A 16,583-nucleotide genomic window follows, 5' to 3' on the forward strand; every position below is an offset into this window, starting at 1 on the left:
GATTAGTATAAATGGGTGGTCGCTGGTCGGCACAGACTCAATGGGCCGAAGGGCCTGTTTCACTGCTGTATCTCTATGACCTATTTCTGTTAGCAGAGGTCAATAACCAGGGGGCATAGATTTACAGTACTTGGTGGGAGGATTAGAGGGGAATTGAGGAGGAATTTCTCTACCTGGGGTGGTCGGAGTCAGGAACTCACTGCCTGGTGACAGAAACCCTCATCACATTTAAAAAAAAACACTTGGATATGCACTTGAGGTGCTGTAACCTAAAGGGCTATGGATCAAGAGCTGGAAGGTGGGATTAGACTCGATAACTCTTTTTCAGCCAGCAGGGGTACAATGGGGCAAATGATCTCTTTTCTGTGCCATAAATCTTTCTACGTTTGTATAATGAAATAATTTACACTTGCATTGCACGTTTCTCTCCTTGGATGGACCAGAACAAGCAATTCATTTCTGTTATCCAGGAAAAAAACAGTCAATTTTTGAATAGTAACAACGCTTAAACAGCACCAGGCGTACTTGCAGTTCTTCAAATAAGGCCATGGTCTTACTTTCTTTTTGCTCTCCTGCACAGATTCTCCCAATATGGAGATGCAGACAGGATTAATGTATCATCTGAAAGATGGCAATTTTGACACTGCAGCACTTCGAGTATGGCACTGGAATACCAGCCTAAATTATTTACGAAATTCTGGAGTGGGACTTTAACTCATAACTTTCTGATTCAGATGAAATCAAGAGTGCTACCAACCAAGATGAGCTGACAGTTCTGATAGTAGAATCTGAAAACTGGGGAGTGTATTTCATTGCTTTAAAGCAGGAACAAACCAAATTATATAATTAACAAAATCCTCATTAGCTGTACTTCCTTTGGTGCCTCCAAAGCTGACTATTTCAAAGCACTTCTAAGCAGCCTCCCACGTTCTACCCTCTGCAAACCTGAAGTCATCCAAAAACTCTGCTGCTTGTGTCCCAACTCACACAAAGTTCCTTTCACCCATCACCTGTGCTTGCTGACGTACAGTGGCTCCCTGTTAAGCAACACCTGGATTTTAAAAATCTCATCCTTCTTTAAGATCCTGTCATGGCCTCACCCCTCCCTATCTCAAATCACCTGCAGCCCTATGAGATATCTGAGCTCCTCTAATTCTGCCTCGAGCATACCCAATTTTTAATCACTCCACCATTGGTCGCCATGCATTCAGCTGCCGAGGTCCTAAGCTTTAAAATTTGTTTCTCTAAACCTCTCTGCCTTTCTACCTTGTTTTCCTCCTGTAAGACACTCTTTAAAACCCACCTCTGATCACAATTTTGGTCATCTGCCCTAATATCTCCTTATGTGGCCCATGTCAAATTTTACTTCATAATGTTCCTGCAGAGTGCCTATGGGTGCTTTTAGGTTAAAGGTGTTATACAAATACAAGGTACTGTTGCTGTTGTAAAAAAAAATTATTTCACAGATTTATATTACTGAGAATGGAACTGGGATTTAAAATGGTATCCTTGAAATTGCCAACTGTCAAGTCCTGGAGAATGAAGAAAAAGGGAAACTTTGAGACCAACTGAATGTGGAAATATTAACAGTTTAGCATACAATGTACAAGATTTCTCAATTCTAAAACACAGTGGAATTAATTGCTATTTCACCAGGGATAAAAAGCATTGACGATCATAAAGACTTTTTTTTTAAAAAAAACCTTAAATACATTATCTTTGTTCAGGACAAAAACACAACAGATTATTTCAGTACCAACGTAAGTCAACACACGCAGAAACTGATTATTACACTGGTGAACCTATAAATCATCCAGTACACAGTAACAAGGATGGTAGGAAAGTGACAGAACCCAAAAGGTCAAATTGCCAAAATTCTAGACCGAACTACCTTTAATGACCATAGTTGATAATGAATTTCTGATTACAGTGCAACAGGTGGACCGTGGTGTAATATGCATTAAAAATGCTGCTATTGGATTAAACAGCCCTCAATGGGTTAAATTCAGAGATCAGCAGTACTGGATCAGGGGGCCGGGGGATCCAGATTAGTATTCAGGTAGGATGGCTCACTGTGCTTCAGACAACGAAAGTTAGTTTGGACATTTCGCTGATTATATATGAACATATGAATTAGGAGCAGGAGTAGGCCACTCAGCCCCTCGAGCCTGCTCCGCCATTCAATAAATTCATGGCTGAACTGATTATTCCATATTTCCACCTACCCCCGAGAACCTTCCACCCCTTTGTTTATCAAGAATCTATCTACCTCTGCCTTAAAAACAAAGACTCTGCTTCCACCGCCTTTTGAGGAAGAGAATTCCAAAGACTCACGGCCCTCTAAGAAAAAAAGTTCTCATCTGTCTTAAATGGGCAACCCCTTACTTTTAAACAGTGACCCCGAGTTCTAGATTCTCCCACAAGGGCAAACATCCTTTCCATATTCACACTGTCAAAACCCCTCAGGATCTCATGTTTCAATGAGGTCACCTCTTACTCTTCTAAATTCCAGCGGATACAAGCCTAGCCTTTCCAATATTTCCTCGTAAGGCGGCCCGCATATTGTTCATTCACAGCTACCCTGGTTGAAATAACTTGATTTATTTGAGCTCGAGGGGTAATTGTAGACTGGTAAAATAACGCTTTCTAGGGTCAGAATTAACAGAAAGGAAGACAAAACCCATTTTCAGAATGAGCCAAGTCCAACAATTGCTGCATGAAGGCAAATGTTGACCTGAGCTGGGAATTAAGATATAGCAGGCATGTTTTCCCAGCTAGAAGCTAACCTGAAAGGAAATAAAAGTGAATATTCAGGATACAGTAGTGCTTTTTGGATGCTGTGTGTTGTGGGAAACATTGGCAGAGAAGATTTTTAAAAAATTCAGGATTGCTACTCTGAGTCATACAGATCTGTCAAAATAAAATGGTTTCTAGATTTGTCACTGACCTTGTCTTATAATATTCATCATTTCTGCTGATGGAAAGATTGGAGAAGTGCATGTGAAAGCATTTGTGCATTTATGATATCCAGTTTCTAGGTCAGAAGGGACAATCCCCCCTTGGTTACACAAACATGCAAATAGATATTTGGTAACAGGGGTCAACTCTGGAAAGTAAAAAAATGTGGGATTTGCTTATGGAAGCACCTGATGCCACTGAACCTAAGAATGGATCTATAGCAAAGCCTGTTTCGAATTGTAGTCTTCATGAGAAGAGGGCTAGAGAAAGAGAAAACCTCTTTCTGAATAGGAGTCACAACATTAACTCAATCGGTTGAGAGATCGGTGTCATTTTCATTTATCATCTGGTCAACGTTTTAACTTTCTATGACAAGCAAAGCCATTATTGCCCATGGCATTGTTTCACAAAAAGGCCAGTATATGACTTTGTCCACCAAGTACAATCCTCATATGACTTAAGATGACTGCTTAAAATGACTTGATATTCACATAATTTATCTTTTAAATGGATATTTGTCACTAATTGACACTGTTCCTGTTACAGATTACAACAAACAGTCGTTGGTTTAAATAAACTAATACGTTAAATACCAAGAATTACATCGTTTCATATTTGGCACATCCAGTGAATTATCTATATATACTCAAGATGCCAGATGGAATATTTATTTACAAACTGCATCTAAATTGCAAATGAACTAATAGGGCAACGCATATCCTTTTTCATGATAAATAATGATCTGCTCAAACTCAGAAAGGCCATAATTAATTTTATCTAATTCATCAACCTCAAACAGACAGCCTCAGTCATTCACTATAAACATCAAATACCTTTATTTATGCCATTTCTTATCAATTTCTCCCAATTTGTATTTTTCCAGGTCAAATAGCAAGATAATGAAATGTGTAATATTGAAACAACTGCTTTGCAAGATTTTTGGCAGTATTTGGTGTAGCAAAACAAGTAGACTAGCACAGCAAAAATCTTTTTTTGTGCAATAAAGACCAAGAGTTTTGGTATACAAGGTTTATATTACACTGCAAGACATTTAATGAGGCAATACAACAGAAATACAGAAACATTTGCAAATATTTCTTAATTATTTTTAAAGAGAATTTCATTCACACAGTATCTTGAAACTTTAATTTTATTAATGATATCAATGTTTATTTTTATACCTTGATATGCTGTTTACGAGCACAAAAAATTTTCATCTGTTCTAAATTGTTTAAAGCATTTTACAAATTCATGAAAACATTGTACCCAGTCTCAATTTTCAAATAGTTAATCCACAGTAACTAAAACACAGCTGCATAGAATAATTCAGTTTCTGAAACCAAGACAATAATGGTTAATCAAAATAAAAGACGGCTAAAATATTGGGTGGAATTTCCTGTGCATTTGCACCGAGACATGCATAATCTCTTCAAGGCATAAAGCTGCTTTAAAAGATCAAGCAAAAATATGCGACACGTAATTATCTCAATCTTTTATACCTGTCTATTGATCGTTGCGCCTGAACCTATCTTGGCTCAGTATGAAGCCTTTATTGCCCAAAGGCCTTATATGCAGGTTTCCTTAAGTTATGCTTGGTCAAAATGGATGCAAAATTAGACACGGAATTTAGGTGCCGCTGGAAAGTTATTTTTCTAGTGTTTTATTTAAAAAATTGTCCTCCTTGAATCCTACATTGCATTTTTTCTGTCCTTGCACTTTTATGGATTCAGTATGAATCATGTAAAAAATGTTAAAACTTCCACTATTCTTAAATATGCAGTGCCTTTTGTACATAAATGATGGTTAGGTAACTAGAGATGTTTAATTTTTATACAGAATACATGGTGAGAGTTCCACACTTTCCTACGGTTCCAATTGTTTAATGAGATTGAAGAGTGAACTGATAACAGCAAAATGGGCACTTGAAAGGGGGCAATTTCAGGTGAGACTTTCCAATTAGGCCACGCAATATATGCTCTCCTGGTTGGCCTTCCATCTGTTACCCTACATAAACTTGAGCTTATATGAAATACTGCTGCTCGTACCTAATCCACGTCAAGTGCCATTCACCTACCACCAATGCTCGCTGACTTAGATTGGTTCACTATCCAACAATGCCTCACATTTAAAATCTTCCTAGTGTTCTAATCCATCCATGGTCTTGCCCATTCTTATCTCCATACCCTCCTTCAGCTGTCCAAGAACTCTCCATTCCTCCAATTCTGGCCTCAAGGCAAAAAAATTGGGGATATGCACAGATCAAGCCGATGGTTCACAAGGCCTGTGTTCTCAGCACCTTGCTATATTGCAGCTTACAGCTACTAGGAAAGCAGCTCAATAATATCCATCTTCACTATCTGCGACGCATGATGGGTATATTCTGGCAGGACAAAATCACAAATGTGGCAGTTCTCTCAAAGGCAGAGCTCCCAAGTGTTTTGGCACTAATCAAACAGTGGCGGCTTCAGTGGATCAGACACAAACACATGGAAGAATGGTCGCATACCCAAGGACTTTCTGTATCGTGAGGTCGCCAGGGCCAGAGAACCAGTGGAGTGCCCAAAGCTCCGCTTCAAGGATGCGTGCAAGTGAATTATGAAGGACCCAAGTGTGGATTACCGCACCTGGGAGTCACTAGCTGACGAAAGAGGGAAATGACAACACATCCTGTGCACTACCAAGATGACCAATTGCAACAGAAGCTTGGCAACAGGCACCAACATCAAAAACAACTCACAGCATCTCTGGGCAGCTTCACGTTCAGCACTTGTGGTAGAACCTGCTTCTCAGGATTGGCCTTCACAGCCATCAGCAAAGGTGCACCAAGAGAAGATACTCCACCAAAATGGACTGTTTGCTGCATTTCCATCATCTTACATAGATGAAAGGATGCCAACCAAATCATTGCCTTCAACTGTCTGGGTCGAAACCCTGGAATTCCCTCCCTGAACCTCTCAACCTCTGTTCTCCTTTAAGATGCTCCTTAAAGCAACCTTTTGTTTATTTATTCTAATATGGTTCTGTGTTCACTATTGTCTGATAACACTTATGAAGCACTTTGGGAGGTGCTAAATGCAAGTTGAAGTTCCACCATTAGCAGAAAAAAGGGCTGGATTTCAACCTCAAGAACATTTGAAGTTTCCAAAAAATTCCAATAAAAACACCAGCAATATAAATCATGCTGATTTTGATGTGTTGTGCAAGTTATGAAACAGGATTGAACTCAATCCGTTAATTTTCACCTGCCTTTGAATCTATAAGCCTGGAAAAGCTGCCCATCCCAGAAATACATCGTAATTTATATTGGAAAAATAAGATTTCTCCAGAACATTGCAATTGATTGTCATTAAATTACTTGGATCTGGACGTCGCATTTTAAAATTGGTACGCATTTAAAAGTCGTTTGCAAATTCCCGTTCTGCGTTGAAAAGCGGTAACTCCGTCCGCACGTAAACGCAGTAAAACAAAGATCCAGCACAATAAATTGTGCTTTTAAAGTTCTTGCTCAAAACGAGACCGTTCGCTGCTCTATTCGCTTATAGCGGATTATTTTTTCTTCCTTCAAAATATTGAGACACTTCGGATGGAGACAGGACGCGTGTGGGATGTACTTAAATCGAGACAAAATGCACAGGAGCTCAGGTCTGTGATCAACCTCTGGTGTGGGAATCGAGTACTGCGGGCGGCAGAGTTTAAAGCAGAAAATATGGTTCAGCCGTTCCGAGCTCCAAACGCAATGAATATTGTGCATTAAAACCGGGGGGGGGGGGGGGGGAGGGGAGAACGGGGGGGGGGGGGGAAAGGAAGACAGTCCAAAAAGTTGCTCATTAATATTCGCACTCATTGGAACAAATGTCAAATAATCAGTACGCGTTTCATACATCCCAACCAAATGCGTTGATACACAATAAATTAGAGAGCCAGTGGTATTCTGATCAGGGAGACGACTGGACCGCATCTGTGCAAATGATGCCCCTGAAAGATAGCGTTTAAAACTTTACTGATGCGGGCGGGCGAGAGGGAGAAGACAGTTTGCAAAATACAAAATCCTCCTGCCCGCCGTGCTGACCATCCGTGGTGGTCATACCTTACAGTAATTGCAATCTTTGGGTCGGAAAATAATTCTCCCCCCCCCCCCCCCCCCCAATACTTTGCTGTGGTATTTGCGAGGAATGGGAACCACCCGGCTTTACAAAACCACTCTTTATAATTCTTGTTATTGAGATGGTTTTATGGTTTGGGGGGGGGGGGGGGGGGAGAAAGAAGGTCTTTGCTTCCAAATGCACGATCTCAAGTGTGTATGTATATATGTATGTATGGAAGAGAGAGAGTTAGTAGTTACAGAAAGCTCACACTCCAACAGGATAACGCAGGATGTGTGGCCGGGCAGCTGTAGCTGAAGGTAGGGGGGGGGGGGGGGGAAGAGAGAGAGAGACACTCGGGACTGAAGTCCAGGTACATCCGAGCAGCTCAGCCAGCACTACCTGCCGGGGCCTCGGCGACAACAGAAAGATATTTGCCGGGGGGGGGGGGGGGGGGGGGGGAGATAAGATGCCGAAAAATGAATGGGAGAGTATACATGCTGGAGAAAGGACTGCAAAACGCGCGTCCCCCTCTTTGCTCCGAGGCAAATGTTTTCACACAGAAAATAAATAAACCCGCAACAATAAATAAAAACCCAAAAGCCCGACATTTCATTCCCATTAAAATTATATACCCAGTAAACTCTTACCAGCTTGAGCGGGTTTTATTGTTTTTAAACAATCTTCCGATATATATATATATATTTATTTTTTTAAATGGAACGCTTTTCAGTTGGAGAATAACGCCTTCATTGTCCGGGAGCCGCCGTGTGAAGGGTTCGCTCTAACCGGTCCGCTTTCTCTGACGCCCCAAGTTTTCGCCGGTCTCGATAACAACACCACACGGCTTCAGCCGGAATGGCGCACATCAGCCGCACGCACAGGGAACATCGTACCCACAGCAGCGCCACACGTTCCTTTCCGCGTCCACAAACCACCGCCGTTTCAGCGTCCAAATAAGAGAGGTCCGCTAGTCTTTGAAAACACTGATGGCATCTAATCCCGGCGGTTTAGATTTCGGCCACATCTCTCCGTTTGAATGCACCGGGCATTCCTCCGCAGACTGTCCCAATGGCACGAGCCAGCAGCCGACGCTCTCCGGATTGGAATGTTGCGGAACGGCGGGGAGGGGGGGAGCTCTGTGATGTCACTTGGGCGACAGGCCAGTATACCAATAGAAAGCGGGGAACTGGCCCGTCGAGAAACGCCCACTGTCTCCACAGTTCGCCAATCAGATTGGCGGAGGCTGGAAGCCGCGGGCTGAGCCTGAGTTTGGCCCTTCCAGCTGTGTAGTAAATTATCACAATAAAGAAGCTTCACGAAACCTACCAGGGCGATACTTTTTGTAAGACTGAGCCGATAAAATACCCAGAATTTAAAAGTGAAGTCGCCAGGTATCCACTATCATCTGACTTGAATCAGAGCGTTGGTCAAGTTTTCAATCTGCACGGACCTGTTATTGACCGAATGGCATCCAAAATGTCGGCAATCGCGGCTCTGGCCTCTTACGGCAGCGGCAGCGACTCGGATGGGGAACGCGGGGAGATTACCAGAGAGGACGGCGTGGCTCATTTACAACCCCTTGGCCCTGGCAAATCGGTGTCACGGCTTTACGGATCTCTCACATTGAACTCCGCGCCCGAAGTTGCTGTGAAGGTGGGTGTCGGGAGGCCTTGGCCTGGTCTAGCCGGTGCACATAGGTCAGTGTGTAGGTAATCATACAAACACAGGGTCTCTCTTTCTCTAACCAGGCTGAATGGACTTGTGCGGGGAAATAAAAGCCTGTCGGACTGATGTGACTTCTGATGTGATAGTGTCTGACCGACTGTTTATGTCCCTATACTGAACGAAACATAACTGGGTGTCATGTGTCTATAGCACAGAAAGAGGGCATCCAGCAAACTACGCTTTAAATCCTACCCTTGATGTCGTTGATGTACTGTTAAGCAATTTATAAAGGGGGCATTTTAATCACACTACGGACAGTGTTGTTGCGTACTTGCGTTGCTCCTGTAGAAGCAAAACCTTAAAAGCAATTTCCATATGTATATATGGAATTTAGCCCACTTTAGTAATTTGTGAAATGACAATTCAACAAATCGCAGAATTATTACAGTACAGAAGGAGGCCATTCGGTCGATCGTGTCTGCACTGGTTTCCAGGAGTTCACCTACCCTGCATATTCTTCGTTTTTAGATAACAGCTTAAGTCCCTTTTGAATGCCTCGATTGAACCTGTCTCCACCACTCTCTCAGGCAGTGCATTCCAGACCTTAATCACTTGCTGCGTGAAAAAGTTTTTCCTTGTGTCGCATTTGCTGCTCTTGCCAATTACTTTAAATCTGTTAAATCTCCTCCTCGATCCTTTCACAAGTGGGAACAGTTTCTCCCTATCTATTCTGTCCAGACACCTCATGATTTTGAATACCTCTATCAAGTGACACCTCAGCCTGCTCTTCTTGAAAGAAAACAGTCCCAACTTCTCCAGTTTATCTTCATAACTGAAGTTCCTCATCCCTAGAACCCTTCTTGTGAATCTTTTCTGTACTCTTTCTAATGCTTTCACATCTTTCCGAAAGTGCGGCTCCCAGAACGGGATGCACTACTGCAGTTGAGGCCGAACTAGTGTCTTATACAAGTTCAACATAAGCTCAAAGTGCAGAAATACTCAGCAGGTCTGGCAGTATCTGTAGATAGAGAAACAGAGGCCGGAATTTTACGCCACCCCGACGAGTGGGATGGTGGTGGGGGGTGGGTGTGCAGTGCGTGGCATAAAATGGAGCAGGAGGTACCAGGAGACCTTCCCAACCCACTCCTGCCTCCGCCGCCACTTTACGCAGGGTAGCAGCGGCGAAAAATGGCCCACCCGCACCAGGCCAATCAAGGCTCTTAAGTGGCCACTTAAGGGCCTTTGCCTGCCTCCACGCGGATTTTACGCGTGGCAACCAGGCGTCCTGGAACCGGGAAAAGCCGCCTAATGAAACCAGGCGGCTTCTCAGCGTCCTGGGGTGGCTCTTGTGATCGGGCACCCTGTGCCTGATGGAGGGTTGCCCAACTGCCCCAACTACCCCCAAGACCCAACACGACCACCCTTGCCTCGCTGTGGCCTGACTGATTACCCCCGGCGAGGCAAACAAAACTTGCCTTCCTTCCCTGTTTCCAGGCATCTTGTCTTCACGCTGGGCTGCAGTCCCAGCAGTGACCACCACTTAAGGTGGTGCTGCTGGGACTAAGAGCTGCCGGCCCGCTGATTGGCCAGCAGCTATATGAGCCAGGACTTCCTACCTCAAGTGAGTGGAAGTCCTGCCTCACAGAAGCCCGGGGACCCACAAAATACGGGTCGGATCCCCAGGCGAGGCGGATGTGGGTTCGCCACCGACATTTCAGTTGGTGGCCGGCTCCCGTCCACCTAAGGTAAAATTCCGGCCAGGTCGTAAAGGTCACAGACCTGAAACATTAATTCTGCTTCTCTCTCCACAGACGCTGCCAGACCGGCTGAGTATTCTTAGCACTTTCTGTTTTTATTTCACAGTGGCGCAGTTGTGGGCGGCGCAGTGGTTAGCACTGGAGCCTCACAGCTCCAGCGACCCGGGTTCAATTCTGGGCATTGCCTGTGCGGAGTTTGCAAGTTCTCCCTGTGACTGCGTGGGTTTTCGCCGGGTGCTCCGGTTTCCTCCCACAGCCAAAGACGTGCAGGTTGATAGGTAAATTGGCCATTATAAATTGCCCCTAGTATAGGTAGGTGGTAGGGGAATTGAGGGAAGGTGGGGATGTGGTAGGAATATGGGATTAATGTAGGATTAGTATAAATGGGTGGTTGATGGTCGGCACAGACCTGGTGGGCCGAAGGGCCTGTTTCAGTGTTGTATCTCTAAATTAAAATAAATAAAATTTCCAGCATCTGCAGTATTTAGCTTTTATTGAACCTAACCTTGCTGTTGTACTCAATGTCCCTATTAATAAAGCCAAGGATACTGTATGCTTTATTAACCACTCTCTCAACCTGTCCTGCAACCTTCAATGACTTATGCACATATGCACCAAGGTCCCTCTGCTCCTGCACCCGCTTTAGGTCTCTCCATGTTCTTCCTACCAAAATGAATCACTTCACATTTCTCCACATTGAACTTCATCTGCCACTTGTCTGCCCATTCCACCAACTTGTCTATGTTCTTTTGAAATTCTACACTATCCTGCTCACAGTTCACAATGCTTTTAAATTTTGTATCATCCACAAATTCTGAAATTGTGCCCTGTACAGCAAGGTCTAGGTCATTAATATATATCAGAAAGAGCAAGGAGGAGTTCCTCAGGGTAGTGCCCTAGGCCCAACCATCTTCAGCTGCTTTATCAATGACCTTCCTTCGATCAGAAGGTCAGAAGTGGGGATGTTCGCTGATGATTGCACAATGTTCAGCACCATTCACGACTCCTCACATACTGAAGCAGTCCGTGTAAAAATGCAGCAAGACCTGGACAATATCCAGGCTTGGGCTGTTAAGTGGCAAGTATCATTCGCGCCACACAAATGCCAGGCAATGACCATCTCCAACAGAAGAGAACCATCTCCCATTGACATTCAACGGCATTACGATCGCTGAATCCACCGCTATCAACATCCTGGGGGTTACCATTGACCAGAAACTGAACTGGAGCAGCCATATAAATACTGTGGCTACAAGAGCAGGTCAGAGGCTAGGAATCCTGTGGCGCGTAACTCTCACTCCCCAAAGCCTGTCCACCATCTACAAGGCACAAGTCAGGAGTCTGATGGAATACTCTCCACTTGCCTGGATGGGTGGAACTCCAACAACCCTAAATAAGCTCAATACCATCCAGGACAAAGCAGCCCACTTGATTGGCACCCCATCCGTAAACATTCACTCCCTCCACCAACAAACAACACACAGTGGCAGCAGTGTGTACCATCTACAAGATGCACTGCAGCAAAGCACTAAGGCTACTCAGGCAGCACCTTCCAAACCCGCGACCTCTACCACCTCGAAAGACAAGGGCAGCAGATGCATGGGAACACCATCACCTGCAAGTTCCCCTCCAAGCCACACGCCATCCTGACTTGGAACTATATCACCGTTCCTTCACTGTTGCTGGGTCAAAATCCTGGAACTCCCTTCCTAACAGCACTGTGGGTGTACCTACCCCAAATGGACTGCAGCAGTTCAAGAAGGCAGCTCACCACCACCTTCTCAAGGGCAATTAGGGATGGGCAATAAATGCTGGCCTGGCAAGCGATGCCCACATCCCACGAAATGAATGGACAAAAAAAGGGTCCCAACATTGACCTTTGGGGAATTCCACTACAAACCTTCCTCCAGCTGAAAAATATCCATTAATCACTGCTCTTTCTTTCCTGTCACATAGCCAATTTCATATCCATGTTGCTACTGTCCCTTTTATTCCATGAGCTATAACATTGCTCACAAATCTTTTGTGTGGCACTGTATCAAATGCCTTTTGGAAGTCCACGTACACCATATCAACATTGTCCTCATCCACCCTCTCTGTTACCTCTTCAAAAAATTCCAGTAAACAGGATTTTTCCTTGACAAATCCATGCTGGCCCTTTCCTTAATTAACCCGCATTTGTCCATGTGCCTATTAATTTTGCCCCGAGTTATTGTTTCTGGAATTTTCTCCACCACCAAAGTTAAACTGACTGACCTGTAGTTGCTGGGCTTATCTTTACACCCTTTTTTGAATAAGGGTGTAACATTTGCAATTCTCCAGTCCTCTGGCACCCTGAGTCTAAGGAAGACTAGAAAATTATGGCCTGTGCCTCTGTAATTTCCACTCTTACTTCCCTCGTTATCCTTGGCTGCATCTCATCTGTTCATGGTTTTTTATCAATTTCAAATACAGACAGCCTATCCAATACCACCTCCTTATTAATTTTAAACCCTTCTAGTATATTAATTACCTCCTCTTTGACTGTGGCCTGGATAGCATCATCTTCCTTAGTAAATACAGATGCAAAGTATTCATTTAGCACTTCAGCTATTTCCCTGCCTCCATATGTAAATCCCCTTATTGGTGCCTAATCGGCCCTACTCCTTTTCCCACCTTTTTGCTATTTATATGCCTATAAAAAAACATTGGTATTCCCTTTTATGTTAGCTGCCAGTCTCTTTTCATACTCCTTCTTTGATGCCCTTATCTGCCTCTTCACTTTGCCTCTTCACTTCCCCTCTGAACCTTCTCTATTCCGCCTGGTTCTCCATTGTATTATCCACATGACATCTGTCATAAGCACACTTTTTCTTCATATTTTCTACTTCTTTTGTCATCCAGGGAGGTCTGGATTTGTTTGTCTTACCTTTCCTCCTGTGCCTGAACTATCTCTTCTTTGAAGGTAGCCCATTATTCAGCTGTTGTTTTTCATGCCAGCCTTTGAATCCAATTTATTTGTCCCAGATTGATTCTTACCTCAATGAAATTGGCTTTCCCTAGTTAATTATTCTGAACTCTAGATTGTTTGTTTTTTGTCCTTTTTCATCACTAACCTAAACCTTATGGAACAAAGAACAGTACAGCACAGGAACAGGCCATTCGGCCCTCCAAGCCTGCGCTGATCTTGATGCCTGCCTAAACTAACACCTTCTGCACTTCCGGGGCCCATATCCCTCTATTCCTTTCCTATTCATATATTTGTCAAGATGTCTCTTAACCGTCGCAATCTTATCTGCTTCCACCACCTCCCCTGGCAGCAAGTTCCAGGCACTCACCACCCTCTGTGTAAAAAAAACTTGCCTCGCACATCCCCTCTAAATTTTGCGCTCGCACCTTAAACCTATGTCCCCTAGTAACTGACTCTTCCACCCTGGGAAAAAGCTTCTGACTATCCACTCTGTCCATGCGCTCATAACTTTGTAAACCTCTATCATGTTGCCCCTCCACCTCCGTCGTTCCAGTGAAAACAATCCGAGTTTTTCCAACCTCTCCTCATAGCTAATGCCCTCCAGACCAGGCAACATCCTGGTAAACCTCCTCTGTACCCTCCTCAAAGCCTCCATGTCCTTCTGGTAGTGTGGCGACCAGAATTGCACGCAATATTCTAAGTGTGGCCTAACTAAGGTTCTGTACAGCTGCAACATGACTTGCCAATTTTTATACTCTATGCCCCGACCGATGAAGGCAAGCATGCCGTATGCCTTCTTGACTACCTTATCCACCTGCATTGCCACTTTCTGTGACCTGTGGACCTGTATGCCCCGATCTCTCTGCCTGTCAATACTCCTAAGGGTTCTGCCATTTACTGTATACCTCCCACCTGCATTATACAATGATCACTGTCTCTTAAATGTTCTCCTAATGATGTTTGATCCACATGGCCCACCTCATTCCCAAGAAGCAGGTCCAGCAGTGTCCCCCCTGTCGTTGGACTGGAAACATATTGCTGTAGAAAACTTTCCCAAACACATTCTTTGCATACTACTTTCCCAGTCCATATTTGGATAATTAAAGCCCCCCATTATAACTACTCTATAATTCTTGCACCTCTCTGTAATTTCCTTGCAAATTTGTTCCTGTACATCCTTTCCACTAGTTGGTGGCCTCTGGACTACACCGAGCAATGTAATTGCACCTTGGCTCTAGCCAAATAGATTCTGTTCTTCACCTCTTTGGGATTTTTCTCTCTCCAGCACTGTAATTTTCTCCTTAATCAATACTGCCACTGATCCCACTTTTTTTCCTTTCCTATCTTTCCTGAACACCTTGTATCCAGGAATATTTAATATCCACTCCTGCCCTCCTTTCAGCCAGTTCTCTGTTATAGCCGCATCATATTTCCACATGTCAATCTGCGCCTGTAACTCACCAATATAATTAACTACACTTCATGCATTCACATACACGCACATTAACCCAGATTTAGACTTTATTACTTTCTCCCTTACTCTGACCCCACCTAATACCTTACTATTCTATATTCAAGTGTTATCTATCTCTCCCAGTATTCTGTGCACCTTGATATTCCTCTGTGATATTTCTTCCTGGTTCCCACACCCGTGCCAAGTTAGTTTAAACCCTCCTCAATAGCACTAACAAATTGCTCTGCAAGGAACTCAGTCCCAACTCTGTTTAGGTGCAACCTGTCTGGCCTGTACAGCCTCTCATCTCCCCCAGAGCTGGTCCCAATGTCCCAAGAAATTAAAGCCTTCCCTCCTGCATCATCTTTCCAGCCACGCATTCATTTGCTTTATCCTCCTATTCTATACTCACTTGCGCGTGGTACTGGGAGTAATCCGAAGATTACTATTTTTGAGGTTCTTCTTAACCAACTCACTAAACTCTTTCTGCAGAACCACATCCCTCTTCCTCCCTATGTTGTTGGTTCCAATGTGGACCACTACTGCTGGCTGTTCACCCTCCTCCCTAAGGGTACTCTGCAGCCATTCAGTGGCATCCTTGACCCTGGCACCAGGCAGCAACACACCATCCTGTATTCCCCTCTCCAGCCACGGAAACATCTGTCTATTCCCCAATCGAGTCACCTATCACTATTGCTCTTTCAGTCTTCCTTGTACCCCACTGTACACTGAGCCAGCTCTGGCTGCACTTCCCAGATGAACCATTACTCTCATCATTATTCACAGTTGATGCTGCTGTTATTAGATTTTAGTTGCCCCTCAAAAATCTCGACTTTAAGAAGGAATTTGGTTTAGGGCTCTGTCTCACCCCTCCACCCCACCCCCTCTCCCCAAATCAAACATCCATTTTGATAGCTCAGAAGTTTAATGCAGCATGGTTTTTTTGAAAAGTTTCATTGAATTAGTGCTTTTTGCAGTTTGAATTAATCTGTGCTGCTTTATCACCTGTCAATTACTTAAATGTCAGATTTCCACATGTTAAGTAAATCCTCACAATTGACTGGGAATAATGAAGTGAGAAATAAACAACAGAAAGTGCTGGAATACTCAGCAGGTCAGGCAGCATCTGTGGAGAGAGAAGCAGAGTTAACGTTTCAGGTCTGTGACCTTTCAACGGAATAATGAAGTGGGGCTTGATTAAGTGACTGGTCATGAGGTTGCTCAGTGCAAATGGGCTGGAATTGTGGAACAACTTAAGTGCTCTCAGAGGAGCTGGACTGGCAGCATGGATGCCTCAAATCTGGTAGAATTGTCCCATCATCTGTGCCACCTAATTCATTAAAGGGAAGGAAGGGACAGATAGTTTGGGACTACAGAATCAGAGGTTTGGAGAAAGCAGTGACGATGACTTTCGAGGGGGTGAGGGAGGCAATGGTTAGGAGTGGGGGCACAAATGATTGGTCCCCAGTATACTATTAGTCGCAATTATCAGGAACCATTTGACATAATATATAAAATATTGATATAAAATATGTGCATTTAAAATATGTATGTTTTCATTCAACTGCCTTGTGCTTCAAGGTTCGCCACACAAGTAGTACTTGACCTGGTTTTGGGTAATTAGGTCAAACAAATAGGTGACTTAAAAGTAGGGCAACATTTGGGAAGCAGTGACCACAATACAACTAGGTACAGTACAAGAGTATAAAGGAAAA

At 43.9% G+C, this 16,583-nt stretch overlaps 2 protein-coding genes across 3 annotated transcripts in view; one reads left to right on the forward strand and one right to left on the reverse strand.

Annotated features, from left to right (window-relative positions):
- Positions 1-8,149, reverse strand: part of wasf1 (WASP family member 1) — a 143,462-nt gene extending 135,313 nt beyond the window's left edge. For both annotated transcript variants that reach the window (XM_068019326.1, XM_068019319.1), the window contains exon 1: positions 7,691-8,149. The gene's annotated coding sequence lies outside the window, so the exon portion shown is untranslated. The remainder of the gene's footprint in view (positions 1-7,690) is intronic.
- A 137-nt stretch (positions 8,150-8,286) lies between these two features.
- Positions 8,287-16,583, forward strand: part of cdc40 (cell division cycle 40 homolog (S. cerevisiae)) — a 207,511-nt gene continuing 199,214 nt past the window's right edge. The window contains exon 1 of the mRNA XM_068027281.1: positions 8,287-8,696. Coding sequence (XP_067883382.1) covers positions 8,508-8,696 — 189 coding nt within the window. The 5' untranslated portion in view covers positions 8,287-8,507. The remainder of the gene's footprint in view (positions 8,697-16,583) is intronic.

Source organism: Heterodontus francisci, chromosome 3 (assembly GCF_036365525.1).
Source record: "Heterodontus francisci isolate sHetFra1 chromosome 3, sHetFra1.hap1, whole genome shotgun sequence".
In the NCBI taxonomy this organism is placed as follows: Eukaryota; Metazoa; Chordata; class Chondrichthyes; order Heterodontiformes; family Heterodontidae; genus Heterodontus; species Heterodontus francisci.